Genomic DNA, 22,992 nt, shown 5'->3' with positions numbered 1-22,992 from the left:
AAGCTACTTCTTTTACATGTGGATATCCAGTTGTCCCAGTGCCATTTGCTGAAAAGATTGTTCTTTCCTTCATTAAACAGTCTTGGCACCTTTGTCAAAGATCAAGAGACCAAAAAAGGGTTTCTGAACTCTCAATTCTTTTTTTTCCCCAATTTTGAGACATAAATGACATACTGCACTCTCGATTCTGATCCACTGATCTACTATCCTGTGTCAGTACCACGGTGTTGTGATTAACGTGGCTTTGTAATAAAATCTGAAACCTGGAAGTAAAAGTCCTCCAACTTGGTTCTTTTTCAAGATTGTTTTGGCTATTCTGGGTCCCTTGGGGGTTTTTATTTTATTTTTTAAGGTAATAGTTAAAAAAAAAAAAAAAGCTTGTATTTGATGCACGTTTGTATCTGGTTCCAGCAACCTGTAAGCTGACACGCTGCTCTATTTCTGGAACGTAGAACAGTGTCTGACACACGGTAAGAGCTCAACAAATACTTGGACTAATGCGGCTGGGAAAGGAGTCAATGAACGAACTAAATGGTTGAATTTTCACCATTCTTACCCTTCCAAGTTCCTGGAGGGAAAAACCTGGGCTTCTGTGCGTCTATCCATGGCACCCAGGGGAGCTCAATAAATGCTTGGTAGCTGCTTGATCATGGGGGTTGGTGGCCCAGTCATCCATTCATTCATTCATTCACTCAAGGCACCCCTGCTTATTGTTCATCAAGCACAAAGCAGTGATGCGCCACTGGTTGGCCGGTTTCTCAAATAACAGAATTACGGAGAATTATTCGTCTATATCATACAATTCATCCATTTTCTTTTTTTTTTTTAAGTTTTTGTTTTCATTCCAGTTCTTTACAAGTCACCTGTTTTAAAGTGTAGAATTCAGTGGTTTTTAGTATATTTACAGAGTTGTGCAACCATCACCACCATCTAATTTTAGAACATTTTCAGCATCCCCAAAACAAACTCTGTACCCACGAGCAGTCACTCTCCACTTCCTGCCAACCCGTCTTATCCACCAACAACCATGAATCTGCTGTCTGCCTCTACAGATGTCCCTACTCTGGACATTTCATATCAACAGGTGGTCTCTGGTCGATGCTCCTTTCACCTACTACACATGACTTGCTTTCAAGGCTCAACTGTGTTGCAGCAGGTATCAGCACCTCATCCCTTTCTATGACTGAATTATAGTCCATAATGTGAATATACCACACGATGCCACTGGTCTTAAACTGCTTCTATGGTCCAAAGGCAGCTTCTACGGTCCAAAAGCAGGTCCCAAGGGAGAATGTGGGAAGTAGGAGGTCACAGATTTGTAGGGAATTCTGACCCTGACTTTGTGGGTTGTTCAAATCAGTTTACAATTTCCTTTGCTTCTTCTTCTTTTTTTTTTTTTAAGGTTTTATTTTTAAGTGATGTCTACACCCACCGTGGGGCTCGAACTTACAACCCCGAGATCAAGAGTCACGCGCTCTACCTACTGAACCAGCCAGGTGCCCCTGTTTATAGAGTTGTCTTACAGCTCCCATCAGAACCCTAACCCCCATGGTGCTCACTGCTACCCAGTTAAAAAAAACTGGCTCCAGCATGAGGTAGCTCCTCCCTGGAGGATGCATCACTAGAATATCGAAAGTACTTTATTTTAGCCTCAGTTAACATGCATCGAGCCTTTCCGCACTCCAGGTGTTAAGCGCTTCATACGCATCGTTTTAAACTCCCTCAAGCCTATGCGGTGGGTACCGCTGTGATATCCCCATTTTGCAGGTAAGCAAGTAAAGGCTGGGAGGGGTTAGGCGATTAGCCCGAGCACCCAGCCGGTAAGCGGCAGAGCCAGCACGTGAATCCAAAGCTCAGATTCATAACTATTGGTTCAAACCGCCTGCTGGACAGACCTCGTGGACGAGGATCCCCACGGCTGACGACAGTGGAGTGAGGCTTTAGCACAGTAAGAATGGCTACCTTTCTTGCTGGGGTTCCTCAACATCCATGACTCCTTGCAGCTTTTGGTTTTGTTCGGCTTTGTTCTTACACGGATTTTTACATCGTAACTTACAAAAAGAAATAGCATGACCAATTTTTCGGTCGCTGGCCTGGTCAAAAGTCTCATTTTCAGCTGACTCAGAGTCCTACGTGAAAGCAGGTTCTTGCGCTCAAGTTCCAGGTGTCTGTGAGGGGGGGGCTCCTGTTTACTGGTGTCAGTGTCAACACAGCAGGTAAGAGCTCTGAGCCCCTGATGCAGGAAGGGGTCAGGTTTCAGGCAGCAGCTCTGCAGGACCCAGACCTGAAGCTTTTCAAGCAGGATAAGTGAAAATGACCTCGCTGCCGATAAGATAATCCGGGAGGAATCTGGTCTTAGGGCACATAGGGCTGGGCCCCACTTCTGCAGCTCTGCCCCATCCCAGCCTCCCGCGGTGGTCTGTCCACCCCAGCTCTCAACAAGCACAGGTCAACAGGGCCCCAGGGCCCCAGGAGGTTAGGGTCAGAGATGGCAACCAGAAAAGGTGGCCTTGAGATGTCAAGCCAACACTCAATACTGGACACTCAGCACACCTGCAAGCGGGAGTCGACAGATTCGGTGGGGGGGGGGGGGGGGGGGGGGGCAGGGGGGGTGGCCTTTCTCTGAAGGCAGTTTACAAGGGGTCATTGTCAAGCCCAGTGCAGTTCCCGATCCTTCCCTGAGCATGACCCCGGTTCCAGGGTGTGTTTATGATCGCTAAAACAAATGGCAGCTGGCACCTCCTTCTGTAAATCATATTTGCAGCTCAGGCGACACGGGACAAATATTAACTCATCTTCTCGGTGGATGGAGAAGGAAGCTCCAACCCATCCAGCTGAACGACCTGCTCGCGGTTACCCCTTTGGCAAGGCCAGAGCCCCTCCCTTTCCTCGGCGGCTCATATACTTGCAAATATATTTGACGCCCATTATCTTTTATGTGTCTATGTCTTATCTTCCTCAGTTGGATGATCAGCAACTTGAAGCCAAGGGCAATACTGAACAGGCTAACTTCCTTCCCCCAGTGCTAAGTCTTGCACACAGCAGGCCACCAGCGTTTGCTGCTAGTTCAAAACTGCCTGGGTCAAATGCATGTCTGTTTGGTCCTATTCTCTGCCAGACAAAAGACACCCCGGAAAGACTGCATCAGCCGGGAAGGGCCTTCCCAAAGAACTCTTACAAAGTTACTTAGGAGATGGCAACCGTGTTAAGGAGGACGAGGACCCACTGTTAACGCTCATGGTGGTTTGCAGTTTCCAAAGCACTTCCACTTGATCCTCCACAGCCCTGTGAGGCAGGGAAAGGAGGCTTATCGTGCCCATTTTACAGATGAGGAAACAGGAGGCTTAAAGAAGTTGACTCCTCGAAGGTCAGACAGATAGGAAGCAGCAGAGCCAGAGATTAATCCAGGGTTCTGGACTTTTCCCCCTCTTTAATTTCAAGTTCAGCTTCTTTTCTTTTTTTTTTTTTTTAATGTTTATTTTCTATTTTTGAGAGAGAGACAGAGTGCGCGCACGCACACGAGTGAGAGAGGGGCCGAGAGAGAGGGAGACACAGAATCCGAAGCAGGCTCCAGGCCCTGAGCTGTCAGCACAGAGCCAGACGCGGGACTCGAACCCAGGAACTGTGAGATCATGACCTGAGCCGAAGTCGGACGCTTAACAGACTGAGCCACCCAGGTGCTCCAGTTCAGCTTCTTTTTATAGCACCGGGCTTCACTCCAACTACCTCTTCAAATCTTTGGCCTCAACCTTACTTCCTGCCCCTGCTGCCTCCTACCTGCAACTTCTTCCCACACTTCCCATTCCCACTGAACCCAGGAGAACCACTCTTCCAGAGAAGGCTCATTAAACAAAGCATCTGAAGGGTCCCCTGGCAACTCGCCACTTTATAATGACTGCCATTATTCCCCGCACATCATGGGAAACAAACATGGGGACAGATGTCTCTCTCGAGCCCAGGCCTGCACTGGATGGAGAACAGGGCAAACAGAAACCCCATCTTCATGAAATGCCCACCTTTGCCCTGCCGAACAAATTGAGCCTGTACGTGAGATACAAGGGCTTTCCCTCCTGGTCTGCAATCCAGCTACTTGACGGGAGTTCTACACCTTTATCAAAAACCCACCAGAATGCTACACATGCAGATTTCACAGAGGGAGAGAGTTTCTGAGATGATCCAATCCTCTTTCCAGAGAAGGGAACAGAGACAGAAAGCTAAGCAACGGCCCAAATGCCATGGGAACAGAGAGAGTAGTTTCTTTCCTTTGACCAGAGAGTAGTCCTATGTATACCTGGGGGTCCAAAAAATTAACTGTGAACACACCACAAATCAAAGATTTTCTAATTTATCCTTTGGGTAAAGAGCCTGCTTGGAACCAGGAGGCAGAAAGAGGGAAATATATTCAATTCAATTTACCCTCAAAAGCCTTGCAATCAAATTGGTATTTTTCCAGTATCCTTACTAATAAATAAGAAGAGAAAAAGGGGAGGTTTCATGAACGAGACACAGAATGAGGCAGGTCTTCTGAGGGAAGCTAGACACAGAGGGCCAGCTATCCCCGGGACTGGCAGCTCTGAAAAGGGACTTCTGTTTAGCTAAGCCACCAAAGTAAAAAGGCTCCAACAATATCTTCCTTCTTTTAAAAACAAATTTTTTTTTAATGTTTATTTTTATTTTTGAGACAGAGAAAGACAGAGCATGAATGGGGGAGGGGCAGAGAGAGAGGGAGAGACAGAATCGGAAGTGGGCTCCAGGCTCTGAGCCATCAGCACAGAGCCCAACGCGGGGCTCGTACCCATCGACTGTGAGATTACGACCTGAGCTGAAGTCGGACGCTCAACCGACTGAGCCACCCAGGCGCCCCAGGATCTTCCTTCTTTTATTTATTATTCATACCTTTTCTATTCCAGAAAGGATACGCGGCAGCTGAAAGCCACTTTAGGGTTTAAAAAAAAAAAAAATTAATGTATAGATTACTGAAGAGGAATTAAAGAAAAACCACTGCCCATAAAAAGTGTCCAAAGGAGAAACAAATAATAAAAATGTGTCGATACATTTCCAAAAAATCAGCAGAGTTTCGAGACACTGCGTCCAGTCCCCCAGGGTCAAGGTCAGCAGGAAAAGGAAAGGTTTGTTTCTCCCTTTGACTTGGAAGTCACATCACCCTGAACAGGCAGGGGTGTCTCTCCACCTCGCTGAGTCCAATTTATCCCTCAGTGGTTTGGGATTACCGCTAATTCTGTCGCTGGCTAATTATACAGATGAAGCAGTGATTAACATTTAAAAAGGGAACAGCGCCGTGGTTTACTATCCAGGAGACCCGCTTTCTGGCTACTCCAGGGGACCTCCTGGTTCTTGGTTGATAAAGGACTGCAAGGGAGGTGACAGCGGAGCACTTCTGTCACAAAGGGGCAAGGAGTGGACTGGGGTCAGGTACACGAGGCCTTGGCATCAATGTCAATGCCTGTGTGGGGCTGTGGGGTCCGTTCCAAAGGCAGTGTGGGCCCCGGGGCATATGAACTGAGCCCAACCATGAATAGAAGATACAGTTATAAGGAGAAAGGCTACAGGATGTGTTAGGGCTGCACTGTGTCCTCCAAAAAGATACACCGAAGCCCTAACCCTTGGGACCCGGAAATGAGACCTGATTTGGAAACAAGGTCTTTGCAGATGTAATCAGGTTAAGATGAGGTCCTTAGTGTGGGGCTTAATCTGACCGGGATCCCTGTAAGAGGAAAATGCCATGCAGTGCCACAGGCAGGGACTGGAGAGGCACGGCTGCCAGCCCAGGACTTGCAGGTCTGCTCGAAGGACCGCCCGCCACCAGCAGAAGCCAGAAGACAAGGGGTGGGGGCAGGGCTGGATGGGTGAGGCAGGGAGAGGTGCTGAGTGCAAATGGGCAGACGCAGGCCCCGCACAGGAAGGGGGGCCTCGTCCCTCAGGACTCTGGTTTCACCTCCTCGTCCTTCGGTTAGCACTTCTCAGAGGCCCTAAACAGTTGGCCCCGTCCACACTGGAGAACAGAGAGACTCAAAGGGAGGTATGGGGCCCAGGCTGCTGGTTCCCATGGAACAAACCCCAGGACTGCATCCCCCCGCGTGGCATACTACCTACCACACGTGTCATCACGCTTAGGACACTGCCGTCAGACGCATCATTGTTTTACGCAGCACGAAGAAAGAATGAACACCGCCAATAATGCTTTCTAAGTTGCAACGACAGCACAACGCACCGCTGGTTTCAGAGACATTCAAATTAAAAAGTGTCTCAAGATAGATGAAATATGGAAGAGAAGATCAAAGGTGAGGGGGAAAGGCAGGTAAGCCAGGTTAAACAGATTGCTTTCCTGCAGGACTGCTCAGGGCCTTAAGCGTCTTGGCAACCGTTAGAAGTGTCTGAGAGAGGCCTGCACAGTGTTTTTCCCACCCGAGTCTGAATTCTGGGCCTTATTTTGAAAAGTCGCTGATGGGGGCAAACGGCTAGATCTCGAGCATAGCTGGATCACCCTTTAAAGACCCTCCAGTCCGGAAATGGTTTCTGAAAGGGTGAGGGAGAGCACTGCCTGCTGACATTCGGTCCTGGAATGACATATGGTCCTTGGATATGTTAGCCCTGGGCCAGTCACATGGGATCAGGTGCCCTGCGGGCATCAGGTATCCTTCTGAGCTCTCCCAAGCACAGTCAGAGCAGCAGCCCTCGGGGACTGCCCACACCCCCGTTACCTCCCCTCCCTCTTCTTTGAGCTGGAAGCAGGCACAGCCATGCCTCTCCCACAGAACTCCACTAACCCTGGAAAGGCTCAATGCTCCCAGATGTGGGTGCCATCCGGAGCTGGGAGAAAGCAGGAGCGAACCACAAAGCCAGAGCTGTCAGAACAAAACCCAGGGCCTACCACGGTCCCATCACTGAGGACCAGAATTTCTTCAGTCATTATTTAAAGGTCAAAACTGCTGGTACCAACACCTCAAGGAAAACAAGAAGACGGAGGTGGAACGGGATTCAAATAGGAAACGCAAGAGATCCGAATGCCAATGTGTACAGGAAGCAAGCCCCACCTGTGGCCACAGAGCAGAGCACCCGCCCTTCATCAGCAGCCGAATCTCATTCGGGACTTCTAAAGAGCCCTGCAGGCACAGGGGGCCTTTCCCACTGTGCCGAGTCTGCTCCGACAAGCTGTGCACCTGCCCGTCCTTTGTGAACAGCAACAGCAGCTTTCCTCACATCCACGTTGCAGGCTGCGTACTAGAGGCTCCAAATCGAGGCTTTCAATTCGCCTCCAGGGGCGCCTGGGTGGCTCAGTCAGTTAAGCGTCCGACTTCAGCTCAGGTCATGGTCTCGCGGTCTGTGAGTTCGAGCCCCGCGTCGGGCTCTGTGCTGACAGCTCGGAGCCTGGAGCCTGCTTCGGATTCTGTGTCTCCCTCTCTCTCTGCCCCTCCCCTACTCACAGTCTCTCTCTCCTTCAAAAATAAAAAATAACATCAAAAAAAAAAAAAATTCGCCTCCAGAGCAGGGCAGAAACAGCAGGCGTGTGTGAGGACCATGGTCTCGGGGTGTGTACTCACAACCCCCAGAGAAACTTGACTTCCCCACAATCTCCCTCTCTCGTACACAGGAGGTAAGCCCCAGACTAGAGCACAGAACACCACTCAGAGAAGGATTCCCATGGGTGTGCCAAGCTGGGCCAGACCCAGCACCCGCCCCTGCCAGACAGAACAGCCTCCACCGAGCATGCCAAGCTGTGCCCTCCCAGCCTCCACTCTGCCAAGCACAGGAGTTAAGGCCACTGCTCCGGGGAAGGGGTACTGACAATCCACAGGGAGCTCCCAACTCCCCCTTGTGGGACATGAACCACACAGATGCACACTGACAGGGGAATTTTTTCCTTCAGTTCTACCTCCCCTCGACACTTCTCTGCTTTAGGGGCTCCCTTGATTTAGCATCTAGAAAAATTTTTTAGATGGGGACTTGAATCTCCCCACCTGGCCACTGGGATTGCTACTTCTCTGAAGGGAGGTCTTGGTGCCCTGATGAAGAGATTTTCCTAAAACAAACTCTTCATTTGTTCTGGAGCCTTTCATGTTCTAGAGACATAAAAGCAACCCACACAGCATCTGTAAGATCCACATACACTACGCCTTCCTATCATAAGCCACTAGACTGTCAGTCCAACGAGGGCAGGCAGGCCAGCCTTGTCCAACCACGGTATCCCCAGTGCCTGGCACATGGTAGGTAGGCATACGTTAGATGGATGGATGGACAGATGGATGGATGGATGAACGGATGGATGGGAGAACAGACGGAGGAATGAATGAATGAATTCATTAATGAACAACTGAGTGAAGGAGTAAATGAATGAACAATTGAATAAAAGTAGGAAGGATGTCTTCACAGAGAATTCAGCCCTCACAGCCCAATCTCTGGGTGAGAGACTCACCTGAACCATCAGGAATAGACCTTACAAACGTTGGCAACATCTTCACTGTGGCTGTTGGATTAAAATCCCGGGAGAGGCCATTCTTCATCTCCTTCTTGAACCGAGTCATGATATCTATCAGCGTTTCGTCGGAGAGCCGCATGGCATAGAGATACTTGTCAATCTGGGGGAGGATGAGAAGGAAGGAGAGTGAGGTCAAGGCTGAGGCACCCGCTTGTCTAAGACAATCCAGATCCCACAAACTCTGACCACATGATGGGAAGTCATTCAAATGCCATCAGCCATGTTGCTCAGAGAAGTCCTGCAAATGCACTGAGCCCCAGGTCTTCCTCCACATGACTCCTTCCCTCTGTGAAAAGTGGCTGGCCCGTCCTCAAATGGATAGTAGTGTCACAGAGATTAAGAACGAGGGTGCCAGAGCCAGCCACACAGGGTTCAAATCCCAGCACCATCACTGAACGGCTGTGTGAATTTCCATTTCCTCAACTGAAAAACTGAGATGATAAATAGAGCCTCACTCACAGACGTGAGTTTTAAGATCAGATGAAATGGAGGTGCTGTGTTCTGAGAACACAGAGGATGCCCAGTAAACATCAGCTGTTGGCGTTAATGGGGGACAGTGGTGCTGGTGGGTTTCCTTGGGCATGATTTCTAGGTAGGTGGAAACAGAGGCCAAAGGGCTGGAATCCTTCAGGACATGGGGCAGCAAGCCCAGAGCAGAGAGACCTCAACCCCACCATCCCCAGAAGGTATGGAGACAACCCGCAGGCTCCCATGCCCATGGGCCAGGGCCAACGTGACCATATGCCCAAGTCCTTCCAAGTACTGACCCAACCTGCTGCCCTTCCTGGGCTCCCCATTATCCTCAAAGTTACAAAGCTCCTAACCTCACGCTCCTTGAAGTGTCTGTCACTGGTTGTTCTTCCTTCATAGTATCTTCCCATTTATTCCCTCAAAAAGTATTTATCGGGCACCTCTGACGTGCTCAGCTCTAAGTCGCCTTATCCCACCATTCATTCTTTCGGTGACTCTTTGGCAATACGAAGCCCTGACAGCCATGTGTCTGGACTCATTCCTGATTCCTGATTCCTCAGTCACTCACCGTAATGGTTTTCCATCCTCAGTCTCCCTCCCTCCCAGCCCATCCTGTATGCCACTGCCACATCCACCTTCTTGAAATGCGACCCTGGTTGATTCATTCTCTTGCTCAAAGCTTTGCAATGTCCTCCCACGTCCAAGGCACCCAACACTCTCCAGGTGTGGCTTCATGCTCTCTCAGCTCTGGCCTAAACACCTCCACCATTCCTGGTGGGTCCCTGGGCTTTCCCACTGCAAAGCCCTTTCTTCTCTTCCCAGCTATCCTTCCAGGTGCAGATCAAATCTCAGCTCCTCCTGCAGATGTTGGGGTTCCTCGGACTGGCGAGAACCCCTCCCTCGGCACTGATCTCTCTGCAGAGCATAGCCTGGACCCTAGCTTTCTGCACCTGTCACCTTTACAGCGTCTGCTCCATTCACCTTGACCTCCCAGTGCCTTGCACGCAGCCTTGCACACAGAAGGCTTCCGGTGGGTGGAGAGACAAGATTTATGACCCAGTGAGGCTGAAAAGACCTTGATGCTTATTTGTTTCTGAGAATGGCATCTCGTGCTCACTTTGCAGGGTGGCTGGAAACGTCCTGACTCAAGGACATGGAGTCCCCAGCCCTAGGTCATTTCTGCATATTTTGGGCCTGGACAGCCTTCTTCTCACTCTGGTCTCCCTGCCTTGTTCTCCCCCAAGCCCTGCCTGTCTCCTGCCTCACGAACAATCAGGACATTGGCAGGAGTCCCCCAGTGTCCTCCGCGGCCAGAGACAACCCTGCCCCCACCCCCACGCCCAAGCTCTTCTACAGCAACCACTTTCTCCTTTCCCCTTTGTGATACAGCAATGCAGGTCGGAGCAATCAGAAACCACAGAGAGCTAAAGTAGAAATTGCCAGAATCCCGGCCCTAGGAGGAGACACACTCTGTTCTAGCCTCAAGGCTGGCACCGGATCGGCAGTCCTTGCTGTCACGGCACCCACAGTCTGGAGGGGGAGAGGCAGTCACGATACAAGTGTGTGTGAGCGGCCACAGGAGCACTGAGGGAGGCTACTGAGAAGGCTTCCCGGAGGCGTGATGTCAGAGTGTGCACCCAGGCACAATCAAGGGCACGTGTGCAGGCTAAAGGCAAGGGAGGGGGATTCGTGCAAGGCACAGAAATAAATTCAGTGTGGATCGAGCACAGTGTAAAAAGTGAGGCAACTAGAAAAACTGTCAGGAGCTGAACTGTGCAGGATCTTATAAAGCACGTTAACAAACTTAGACTTGATCCCACAGCACAGCGAGCCTTGGGATGACTTCAACGAGTATTCAGCAATGAGATTTGTGTCTCCGAGAGATCAGGCTGTCTGCCGGTGAGAGAATGGGTGAGCGGGAGCAAGACCGTGCAATAATCAATAATCGTTACATTGCTACCCGAGCATTTGGGACACGCTTCAACTCTCACATTCCTCCCCCTACATGGTGTTTACTGATGTGTCCACCTCCTCTGCTAAAACACGTGAGTTCCCTAGGGAAAGGAACTCACCCAGTTGCCTGGCACAAAAGAGGAACGTAATGAATGCTAAATGCTAGAATGATACTTTAGACTTATATTATGGCCCACGGTATAACGAGCACGTTCATATCCAAGAATGTCATTTAACCTGCAAAGCAACCCTATCAGGGAGACATTCTTTTTTTTTCTCTTCCCCCAATTTCAGTTTAAATTCTACTTAGTTATCATACGGTACAATATTGGTTTCAGGGGTAGAATTCAGGGATTCATCACTTAACGTGTAACGCCCAGTGCTCATCCCAACAAGCGTCCTCCTCAACGCCCATCACGCGTCTAGCCCATCCCCCACCACCTCCCTCTATCAACCCTCAGTTCTCCATCATTAAGAGTTTCTTATGGTCTGTTTCCCCCTCTTTTTTCCCCCTCCCATATGTTCATCAAGTTCTGTTTCTTAAATTGCTCAGATGAGTGAAATCCCATGGTATTTGTCTTTCTCTGACTTATTTCACTTAACATCATACACTAGCTCCATCCATGTCGTTGCAAATGGCAAGACTTCATTCTTTTTGATGGTTGAGTACAATATTCCATTGTGTGTACACACCACATCTTCTGTATCCATTTGAGGGAGACATTCTTAAGCCCTATTTCACAGATGAAGAAACGGAGGCTCCAAAAAGCAAAGTGACTGGTTCAAAGACACAGCCAAGAGTCAGCTCTCATAACTAACTGCAAGTCAACCACTCTTCCCTATAATCATCCCCCATCCCTTGGGAAAGACCAGTTCCCCTAGTCTGTGGAAGGCAAGCCCAAGCGAAGTTGCTGAGGTTTTCCAGCCGGACAGGAAGAAGCTTCTACAAACGGCAGGGCTCTCTGCAACTCCACAGCCATCCTGCCTCCGGACTCCAAGTGCAGTTCAGCACAAGGACACTGATCTGAGAATCCAGATGTTTTAGGACGGTCCCGCCAAACCCAGAAAGAGCCCAGAAGCTCAAAGGAGGAAGCAGGCTAGGGACACGGAAGACAAGCCAGCTCCCAAGCATCAGAGGAGAGAGGGCTTTTCTCCTCTGGTTCAAGTTCATGAATCATATGTGGGACAACCCCTCTCAAAAGAGATGTGGAAACTGGGCCAAAAAGAAGGTACTATTTAGGGTGGAGCTGGTACTGAGCTTGTAGCCTCCCAGGTCTCATGTGAGTGACACTATGCCAAGGGAAGCCCTTTCCCTTGGTCCCCATTGGTCCTCGTGAGCTCAAGGGGGGCCTTTGAACCAGCATAGATCCTGGGGCCGGGGGCAGGCTGGCCAGGCACCGGCCACACGGCCCGGCCGGGGAACACGGGGGCAGGACTCAGCAGGGCCACACCACGTGGACTGGGGCCCTTTACACAGCCCAGGAAGCACACGTCAACAGACACCTGCGGGATATTCCCTGGGGCCCAGACTGCCCAGCACCTCCCTGAACAGGGGGCCTGTTCCCCTCGTTCAGACCAGCCCTGCCTGGCGGCTGGCTGGGCTGCCCCTGCCCACCTGGGGAAGAGGCCGAGAATGGGTAGTGGGGAGAAGCAGGGAGGGAGGGTGTCAGGTCGAGCTCGGTGGGGCCGCGCTCTGCACAAGAGCCAGTAAGAGAGCTGCTTTTCTCAGGCGGGGCCAGAAGCCCAGGAGGAGAAGAGGGCAGAGACGTGTGGACTTGGAAAGGGGCAACTTCTGGCCCGGGGGGTTTGGCCAGAGTCTGTGGTCTTTTCAACTTTTCTATTTCCATCCCCTCTACACAGCCTCTCCAGATCTTTCCTCTCCTCCTTGCCCCTCTCCTGCTCACTTCCACTTCCACAAAGCCTCCCTCTTCCTTTAGGATGCCGCCTCCAAAGTGGTGTCGCTTTGCTGCTCTGGCCAAATCCAGGGGCCCAAGGAATCCCCCCTGTGCCTCCAACCCCCTCCCCTACATTTTGGTGACGGGAGGACACAGCACAGAACCTCTTCTGGAAGCCACAAGCTGCAAGCCTCAGCCGTCGGAACGTGTGTCACAGGCCAGAGGCTCCCAGGAATCTGTGACAGGAACCCTCGGGCCCCCTGGGGGCTACTCTCACACGTGGTATCTGATGCACGCATGCAGGACTCCAGTCAAACTGGGAAGGAACTGGGGCAGGGGGAGTGGGAATGCCAGGATCCCAGACACCACGCGGTGGGCTGGGTCCTGCAGACGTTAGGCCAACACTGACAAGGACCCCCGTCCAGACCGCAGGCACCTTCCACCATCTCCTGAAGGGAAGGTGCCCTAATAGGGTGCAAATACTTGTCCTGGATTATCCTTCATGTAGACCAAGAAGCCTGAAGCTCTCAGCAGCTCCAGAAGCTGGAAATGCGGCAGAGGCAGGAGCAGAGGCCAGAAGAGAGAATTCGGCCTTTAGCAAGCCCCTCTGGCCCGGTGCTGTCTGGCTAAGGAAAGAACCCAGTGGCCCCTCACTGGGCTAAACTCAAACATCTCTGTGCCTGACCTCAGCCCCACCTCTGCTCCCAAAAGAACATGCCCAAAAAAACAATTCAAGACCAGACATGCCCAAGTGAACAGGCCCTCATACCAGGAGGCACGGTAACCCCCGGTGACCTGGGTATTCTGACCCCCTGTGGAAGGTGGTATGGCCATGGAAATTTTTCACCCCTTCTCTCGTCTACTCTCCCACAAGAACCAAGCACAAGGCAGAATAACAAGTGTGACTGAAGGTGCCCAGCAGAGGTCCGTAAAATGAACTTTCTGGGGCGCCTCAGTGGCTCAGTCGGTTAAGCGTCCAACTCTTGGTTTCAGCTCAGGTCATGACTCACGGGCTCGTGAGTTCAAGCCCCACATTGGGTTCCATGCTGACAGTACAGAGCCTGCTTGAGACTCTCTCCCTCTTTCTCCCTCTCTCTCTGCCCCTCCCCTGCTCATTCTCTCTCTCTCTCTCAAAATAAATGCATAGACTTAAAAAATAAAATAAAATAAAATAAAATAAAATAAAATAAAATAAAATAAAATAAAATAAACTTTCCAAGTGAGACACTCCACTTGCAAAGAAAATAAAGGAGCTGGCGGTGGAGGGTTAAAAAAATTGTTGCTTAAAGACAGGGCCGAGATTTCAACACCAGATTCACTTCTCTTTCTTAGGGAGGCTGACTCAGGAGAGAACCAGCCCGGGTGATTAATGTTATTTTGATAATGGTTCACATTTACAGAGGATTTTGCAATTTATACACAGAACTTTTTTTTTTTTTTTCATAGGCATCCACACCCAGCATGGAGCCCAGCGTGGGGCTTGAACTCATAACCCTGAGATAACACCTGAGCTGAGATGGAGTCAGACGTTTACCTGTCTTCATACACAGGACTTTCACATACATTATCCCATCTGGATGTCCCAGAAAGAAATGACATGAGCTCACGGATGCCAGGTGCCCGGCATGAGGCAGGCACTTGATGGTACTAGCTCCCCTTCTGCCACAACGGCCCAGGGAAGTGGGCAGGAAGGACGGCATTATCTCCACTTTAGAGTAGAGGAAACTGAGACCATGACTCACACAAAGTCTCATGGTTTGTAAGTGGCAGCCAGGTCTAGATTCCAGGTCTTCTAAACCCTCGTTTTGGGCTTCTCTTTATGCATTTCCATTATTTCTCGTGTGGTATAAAGAACACCTGTGGATGTGTTCTTGGATGTGTGCTGTGGATGAAGAGAACTGCATTTGAACCTAGGCTCTGCCGTTTGTTAGCTGTGTGGCTTTGGACAAGTTACTTAACCTTGCTGGGTCTTTTAAAGGGGGATAATAATGCTTTCACCTCAGAGGGCTACCAGGAGCATTTTAATAATGTGCCAAGAACAAGGTAAACATCAAATAACATTTCCCACCCTCCCGTTCCAGTGACCAAAAGGGGGGCCGTCTCTCTCCATGCCCTGTCTAACGAATTATCACATGTCCCTGACTCCTTTTACCTAAATACCTAGAGAAATGCACTGATTACCAAACATTATTGACCCACTCTATAGATGAGAGAACTAATAAAGGTAGAGTGGCCATCCGCCCGAAACCACAACAAATTAAAGACTCTGGCAAAACTCCTCTGAAACACTGTACTGTTTTATTAAACAGTAAGTCATAGTAACAATAAGTAATACACGCTTATTTAAATATTCACACAACACATAAACACATCAGTCTTCCCCCAATCTTCCCAGAGAAATCCCTGCTAAGAGCTTTATACACCCAAACGGTTTTTCAACCTAAACACTCATATATACAACGCATGCCTTTTTTATTTCGTTTTACGAAAATGGAATCATAGCTGGGGGGTGGAGTGGGGGTGGGGAATGTAATCATAAACACTTCCTCCCCTGAAATCTTAACCCCACCTTCCTATTTCCTCCAGGACCTGCCTTTCAGACTTGTACTAACCAGGGCACCTGGGTGGCTCAGTTGGTTGGGCGTCCAATTCTTGATTTAGGCCCAGGTCATGATCTCATGGGTTCATGGGTTTGAGCCCTGCATTGGGCTCTGTGCTGATGGACCCTACTAGGGATTCTCTCTCTGCCACTCCCCTTCTCACATGCTCGCTCTCTCGCTCTCTCTCTCTCAAAATAAATAAGTAAACAGTAAAAATTTTTCAAAAGGGGGTGCCCGGATGGCTCAGTTGGTTAAGTGTCTAACTCTTGACTTTGGCTCAGATCATGATCTCACGGTTCATGAGTTCGAGCCCTGCATTGGGCTCTGTGCTGGCAGCACAAAGCCTGCTTAGGATTCTGTCTCCCTCTCTCTCTGGCCCTCCCCTGCTTGCTATCTCCCTCTTAAAATAAATAAAAACAAACTTTAAAAAAAATGTTTTAATACTTATTCGTTTTCGTGAGAGAGACAGTGTGAGTGGGGGAGAGGCAGAGAGAGAGAGAGAGAGAGAGAGAGAAGGACACAGAATGTAAAGCAGGCTCCAGGCTCTGAGCTGTCAGCACAGAGCCCAACGCAGGGCTCAAACTCACGAACCGCGAGATCATGACCTGAGCTGAAGTCAGAAACTTAAGTGACTGAGCCACACCCAGGTGCCCCAATAAAAATAAACTTTAAAAATAAACAAATAAAAATTTAAAAATTAACAATTAAAAAAAAAGACGTGTACTAACTAACAGCCATACTTAGATTTTCTCAGGACCCTGCCTGGTTCAGTGATGAGGCACGGCCAAGGCGGTGTGGACACCCATGTCTGCCTCTGGCTTTGATATCCTGTAGGCACCTCGGTTTTTCCGTCCGTAACGTGGGTATGTTCACGTGGCCCTGAACTTTCAAGGCCTACCTCTCTACTCTGCATCCCACTTTCACATACTGGCCCTCAAACTATCCTGTCCAGAGAAGCAGGACAGGTGCCATCACTTCCAACACCCTGAGGAAAAATCAGAGGCCAGAGAGGTTCCTCAAATGGCCAGGGTGACCAGTGGTCCCTGGTTCCTGGTCCTGTGCTTCTTCCTCAGTAAGCTTTCGTGTTCCGCCCAGAGAGAACCCCAGCCGGGGTCTTCCCATAGGGAGACGTGGGAATGTGGGTGGCATTAACGCCACAGCTCCGTCCTCTCAGAAGGAGCGTGGCTCCCTGGCCTTGCATACAGCACGGCCCGTGTCGTCCAGTCTCCACCAGCTATGGGCCGTGTGACCTGCTCTCATCCGCCTTCACAAGATCCAGGGGAGGGAACCCTCAGGTCATCCCCCACGGTGCTGTGTGCCGGCCTAAGGCCTCCGCCTGCCCTCGCCAAGGTCCCGGCCTCTCAGGGCCCAGCCCCACCTCACCGCTGCGGGTGGCAGCCCAGGGGACCCGCGTGCCTGTCCTGCTCCTGGCAGCTGGGGAGGCGGCTCCGGCTCAGCTCCTCACGGCCGCAGGAGGAGACGCGTTCACCCTCCGCGTTCCGCACAGGAACCACCTGTCCCAGCGCCGGCCTGCCTGCCCTCAGGCAGCGCGGGGCCCCGGCGGTGGTCCCTTCTCTCTTCTCTCGCCCAAAGGCCCTTCCCTCACACATCCACCTTGTTCCGCCCGTAAAGGGCCTCTCCGTGCCTCGCTCCTTCTTTCTCCCCAAGTCCACCTCCAGACTCACCTCCTCCAAGGGGGATGCCACGGTCTGCCCCCCCCAACACCAGCTGCACCAGCTGCTCAACATCCCCTCGGCCGGTGCCGTCCACTACGCAGGAATCCCTCTGCCCTGGCAGACACATCGCAGTGGGAGAGGCTTCCCCAGGAGCGGCAACAACAGGTGCGCACGCTGTGTCTCCGGCTAGACTGTGGGTGCCCGGGGTCCGGGGGCCATGCTTCCAGGCCCTCTGCGTCCTCTGCACAGCCCCCCGCGTGTCTCCTCTGCTGGGCCGGGTGCCCGCTCTGCCTGGCGGGAAGGCCTCCGGTGACGCCTAGTCGGGGAGGTCTCAGAAGGGTTTGCTGGCTGAGATAAGGCCCGAGACTCCTCTCCCCTGAATAGCCCAGCCCTGACTCCCGGCACCGGCCCCTCGCTTCAGACTCATGGGGACCCCGTGGGGCCAACAACCTCTCCCCGAGGGATGAGGGATGCCGCGTTCCAGGCATCCTCTGGTTCTCAACCCCCTCCTCACAACATCTGTCTCTCCAGGCTGAGGCCCAGAAGGACACAGAGCCCTACGGACAATTGAGATTCTCACCTTCGAGCCTCCCCAGGGAGAGATGCAGGTGAGAGAAGTGTGTGCAAACGTCACCAAAGCAAACAGGACCCCAAAGCAAACAGGCCCCCTTCGGGATGTGAAGACACTTTCCCCAGGCTCTTTTTCAAGGTCCATGCCCTCAGGCAGCCCAGGGCCCTTATCTATCATCTGATGTATGCTTCTGAACGGCTGGTTCCCTTTCAACTGCCGGCTGGTTCCCTTTCAACTGCTGGTTCCCTTTCAACTGCCGTGGGCCCGACACCATAGATTATTCACACACCACTTCTGTTTAGTCACAGGTCAGGAGGAGAATGGGATCCCCATTCTTGATGAGGAAACTGAGGTTCGAGAAGCTGAGATGTTAAGCGTGGACAGGGCCCATGCCGGGCACTTCAACCTGCCCCGAGACACCCTACACATCTGCAGGGTGGGCGCATGGATCTCCTCTTACGTAGGAGGAATCTGGGGCCACGAAGTCAAGTGAAAGGCCCCAAGCACCCAGCACCCAGCTGGGCTCCAGCTCAAGATTCCAAACCTGACGCTCCTCCCCTAATTCCCCAGAATCCTCTTGCTAGGAGAATCATGGAAGGCCGTGAGGTCATGTCCAAGGTCTTCCCGGGGACCTCGGTACCCACTAATCCCCAGTAACAGGCGCCTCCCGGCTGCTAAGAGAAACCAAGCTCTGGCCCAGGATGAGAAGAAAGCTGTCACACTGAACTGGCTAAAAATAAAGGAGGTACCCGGTGGCTTCAAGGGGAACAGAACAGCCCTGGAATGTGGCAGGGCAAGAACAACAGGCTTAACGATCGGCCTCCTGGTCGATGGCTCGGGCTGGGTCCAGCCTCCAGACTCACAGTCCCCAACATCCCAGGTACCTCCAGACCAGAGAGAAGAGAGGATCCAAAGTGCAGACAGTTTTGCTTTCACTACGAGATGACCAAACCCTCATGCCGTGGTTTGACATTGCAAAGACACTGCAGTGGTGTGAGCAGACCTGGCTAGAAATGGCCAGACCTCAGGCCTCCTCCAGCTACCCTGACCCCTCTATCACCTTGGGCAAGTCACTTCCACCTCTGTGTTTTTCCATCAGTAAAACAGCAATAATGAAAACTGCCCTCTTGCCCTCCTACCTGGCAGGCACAGGAGCCACACTGCACCGTGGATTACTCAGAACACAGGCTTTGCAGAAACCCCTGCTGGCAAATGCAGCCTGGTACCCAGGATCCTGGCCCCGGCTCGGGGATCTGGCTGCCCATCCTGTATTATGCAGAAAGCAGCACCACCCCCCACCATGCCTCCCAAGGTGCCCACACGTGGTTTGGGTGTGACCGACAAGGATCACAGTTGGCATCTGTACAGTTCTGCACACTTCCCAAGTGTTTCCACACCCACCCTCGAATTGGTTAAACGGGCAGAGAGCAAGGCAGGAGTCATTTACCGCGTCTGACAAATAAGGACACTGAGGCCCAGACAGCTTGATGGCTACCACGGCACTGCTCAAGCTAGAAGAATCTGTTGAAGGTAATGGATTCTAGCCTCCTAGTCTTACAGATGAGGACACTGAGGCCCAAGGACCTATGAGAACCCACTGCTTTAAATGCAGAGTGCCTCTGTCCGAACTTTAGCCATAAACTTCACTGTTTAGCAGAGCGCTGTCCGACACAAATACAATCCATATACGTCATTTTAAGCTTTCTAGTGGCCACATTTTTTGAAAAAAACAGGTGAAATTAATTTTAATAACATCTTATTTAACCCACTATCTCCAAAATATTACTCCCAAGGTAAACAATGTTTTTAAAATTACTAGTGAGCTATTTTATGTAACTTCTTGTCACATGAAGTCTCTGAAATCTTGTATCTTACACTTAATCGCACATCTCAAATCAGACTCCCCATATGTCAAGTGCCCAGCAGCCATGCACGGCTGGTGACTACTCTTCTGGGCCACACAGCTCCAGCAGCCCTGTTATGGGAGCCTTGGCCGATGGTTTCTACAGGGGGCTGCTGCAGCGGACTGCTCTGGAAGCACACAGCCCCGGACCTCACTCCTGGTTTATGCGTACGTGGTACCATCTGCCCACCGGTGTCAGCCAGACTTGTGTCCTTATCCTGGTCCTCTTGCTTTCTGGCCACGAAGATCATGTCAACTCCACTTCCTGAGGTTCTCCTGCCCCGGATGCAATTGCAGGAAGAAATGCCTACACCCAAGCTGGCTGGAGGGACTCAACTAAATCAAGCACGTGAAAGCATGTTGTAAATAGAACAGAACTCTGCAAAGGTGAGGTGGTGCCTTTATCACAGCAGTGGCCTGGGTCTCCTACTCCGCTCATCCCACCCGGCACCCAGAAGGCACCAGGAGACATCAGAGAAATGAGGTCAGATTGAATAACATGGCTGAAAGCAAACCCCAGTCAAGGAAGCCAGCTGCTCACAGTGGGGCCAGGCAGAGGCAAGGAGAGAACAATCTTTAGGAGTGCGCATTACAGGAGCATTAGGGGGTCCTCTAATGATTAAATGATTAAATTAGATTAAATTAAATTAAATTAGATTAAATAAAATTAAATAAATTTTAATAAATTTAAAATATTTAATTTAAAATTTTAATTTTAATTTTAAATATTTAATATTTAAAAATAAATAAATTAAATTAAATTAAATTAAATTAAATTAAATTAAAATGATTAAATTAGATCTGTGTTACACATCCATGCAAACAAGGATGGGGGAGGAAGATAAATACAAAGGGTACAGGGAGAAATTTGGAAAACAGGGGAAATCCCTAACATTTCACTGCAAATGACTTTATTGGGCCAATTTCCTTCCCCAGCGGAGGGAATCAGTCAACACTCAGCTGGAGAAGGGGGGGAAGGGGAAGGACAAGCAAAGCCAGTTGGAGAGGATGGGGAAGAAGGAGAGACAGGAGTCTGGGGAACCTGGGGGTCCCGTACAGCTCTGACCCATCTCTCTACCTCCTTGGATCCGTTTCCCTAAACAACAAGATTGAGTGTTGGGTGTGGTATGGTGGGAAGAACATGGGTTTCTGCGACAGGAGAACGGGTAGTGTTCCTGTCCCTATTACTAATGAACTGTGTGGTTTTTAGCAAGTCATTTCACCCCTTGGGGTCTTGGTGTTCCTCATTTCTTTCTTTTTTTTTTTTTTAATAAATTTTTCTTGTGTTTGTTTTTGAGAGAGAGAGGAAAAAAACACAGGTGGGGGAGGGACAGAGAGAGGGGGGACAGAGGATCTGAAGCAGGCTCTGTGCTGACAGCAGAGAACCTGATGCAGGGCTTGAACTCACAAACTGTGAGATCACGACCTGAGCCGAAATCCAATGCTTAACTGCTTAACTGACCCAGGTGCCCCTTGGTTTCCTCATTTCTCAATGCAGACAATGCCTTTCTCAAGGTGGACAAAGTCAGGGGCTCTCCCAGCAATGCTGCCCCTATGCATATGCCCAGGAGAAATGAAAGCCTACGTCCACACAGGGAAAACATGTACACAGATGTTCACAGCAGCATTATTCCAAAGTGGAAGAAACCCAAATGTCCATCAACTGACAAATATCTAATGTCTAAACATACTGTGGTATAATGACACAACTAAACAGTATTCAGCCATGAAATAATGATACATGCTACCGCATGGATGAACCTTGAAAACATACTGCTCAGTGAAAGAAACCAGACACAAAGGCCACATACTGTATGTTTTCATTTATGTGAAATGTCCAGAAGAGGTAAATCCATTTTAAAAAAAGAAAGTAGATTAGTAGGTGCAAGGGGCTGGGGAGTGACTGCTTAATGGGTGTGGGGTTTCTTTGGGGGGTGGTGAGAATATTCTGGAATTAGATGATGGTAATGGTTGTACAACCTTGCGAATGTACTCAAGACCACATTGTACACTTAAAAAAATTTTTTTTAACATTTATTCATTCTTTGAGAGGCAGAGAGAGACAGAGCGTGAGTGGGGGAGGGGCAGAGAGAGAAGGGAGACACAGAATCCCAAGCAGGCTCTAGGCCCTGAACTAACAACACAGAGCCCAACGTGGGGCTCGAACTCAGGGACCGTGAGATCATGACCTCAGCCGAAGTTGGACGCTTAACCTCCCAGGCGTCCCCACACTGTACACTTTAAAACGGGGAGTTCGACAGGATGAGAATTATAGCTCAACTTAAAAAATAACGGGGCCCCGGCATCAGGCTGGATGGGTCTGCAGGCTGGCTCTTCTGTTTACTGTCTGAGCCTCAGGGTCTTTACCCAGAAGTGGAGATCATGAACAGCACCCCCCTCACTGGGGCACTGTGGGGACATAATGCCTTTAGCACCCTCCCCGGCAGGAAGCGTGACAGGCACTCGACGCTGGCTTCCATTAGTATTGTTACTGATGATTAAATTAGATCTGTGTTAGGAAGACAGGCCCCTAGTAGGCATTCAATTCCCTCGAAGGTCCCCCCAAGGTCTCAACGTCTGTGGCCTGTGACCAGGCCCAGAATCAGATGAGCAGCGTGATCCGACATTTTCCGCCTCAGAGCAGGGACCAGCACTTCTGTTTGCAGAGGGCTGGGCTGCACACCACACATTTCAGTTTTCCTGCCGCTGGGCACTGTCACCCTCTCCTTTTACGGAAGACAGTCCAAGACAGGCTGCAGGCCCGAGCGTTCTCCAGCAGAGCCAGTGAAGCAAGCAGCCAGCGCGTTTAGGAGACTGATAAGCCAGCCCCGCCTCAGGGATCCACCCAGGAAGAGAGGGTGTGCGGGCAGGAGCACATGTGCACTTTTAAATTCCCGGAAAAGTTCACCGGATTCCCACGCTGGAACGCGCGGGGCCACAGAGAGCCCTCCCCGCCTTTCCCCGCACCCAGTCCCCCCTCCTCGGGGCCGTGCAGCCGTCAGTGGGGCTGGCACCGCTCACAACCAGAGCTCTCAGCTTCCCTCGGAGACACTCCACGACGAGGGCTCCGCATGATAAGGTAAACTGGGAGATGGCTAATTTTAAACTAAGCTTGAATGCTGCAACGTGAATGGAAATAAATGACTGGGAAGAAACCGACTCTTTAAAAAATGAAACACTCTCCCAAAAAATGTTACAGGTTTAACCGTACGGGGGTTGGTGTGCAACACCAGGAAACCGTACGAACTTCTGACGGGAGTACAAAGTGACAGGACCACCGGGGATGGCGATTTGACAAAATCTTGAAAGTGGGAAGACGCACACACCCCTCTGCCCAGCAATTCCGTCCCAGATACCCAGCCCAGAACCTAGAGAAACGTGCATGTGCACTGAAGGAGCATGCAGGAGGAGACTCACCATGGCACT

At 50.6% G+C, this 22,992-nt stretch overlaps 1 protein-coding gene across 2 annotated transcripts in view; it reads right to left on the bottom strand.

The window, feature by feature from the left end:
* Positions 1-22,992, bottom strand: part of HK1 (hexokinase 1) — an 88,230-nt gene that overhangs the window by 40,996 nt on the left and 24,242 nt on the right. For both annotated transcript variants that reach the window (XM_042907415.1, XM_042907416.1), the window contains one exon: positions 8,435-8,597. In XM_042907415.1, the coding sequence (XP_042763349.1) occupies positions 8,435-8,597 (163 nt within the window). The remainder of the gene's footprint in view (positions 1-8,434; positions 8,598-22,992) is intronic.

This window comes from Panthera leo, chromosome D2 (assembly GCF_018350215.1).
Source record: "Panthera leo isolate Ple1 chromosome D2, P.leo_Ple1_pat1.1, whole genome shotgun sequence".
In the NCBI taxonomy this organism is placed as follows: domain Eukaryota; kingdom Metazoa; phylum Chordata; class Mammalia; order Carnivora; family Felidae; genus Panthera; species Panthera leo.
This window is presented reverse-complemented; position numbering and strand designations above follow the sequence as displayed.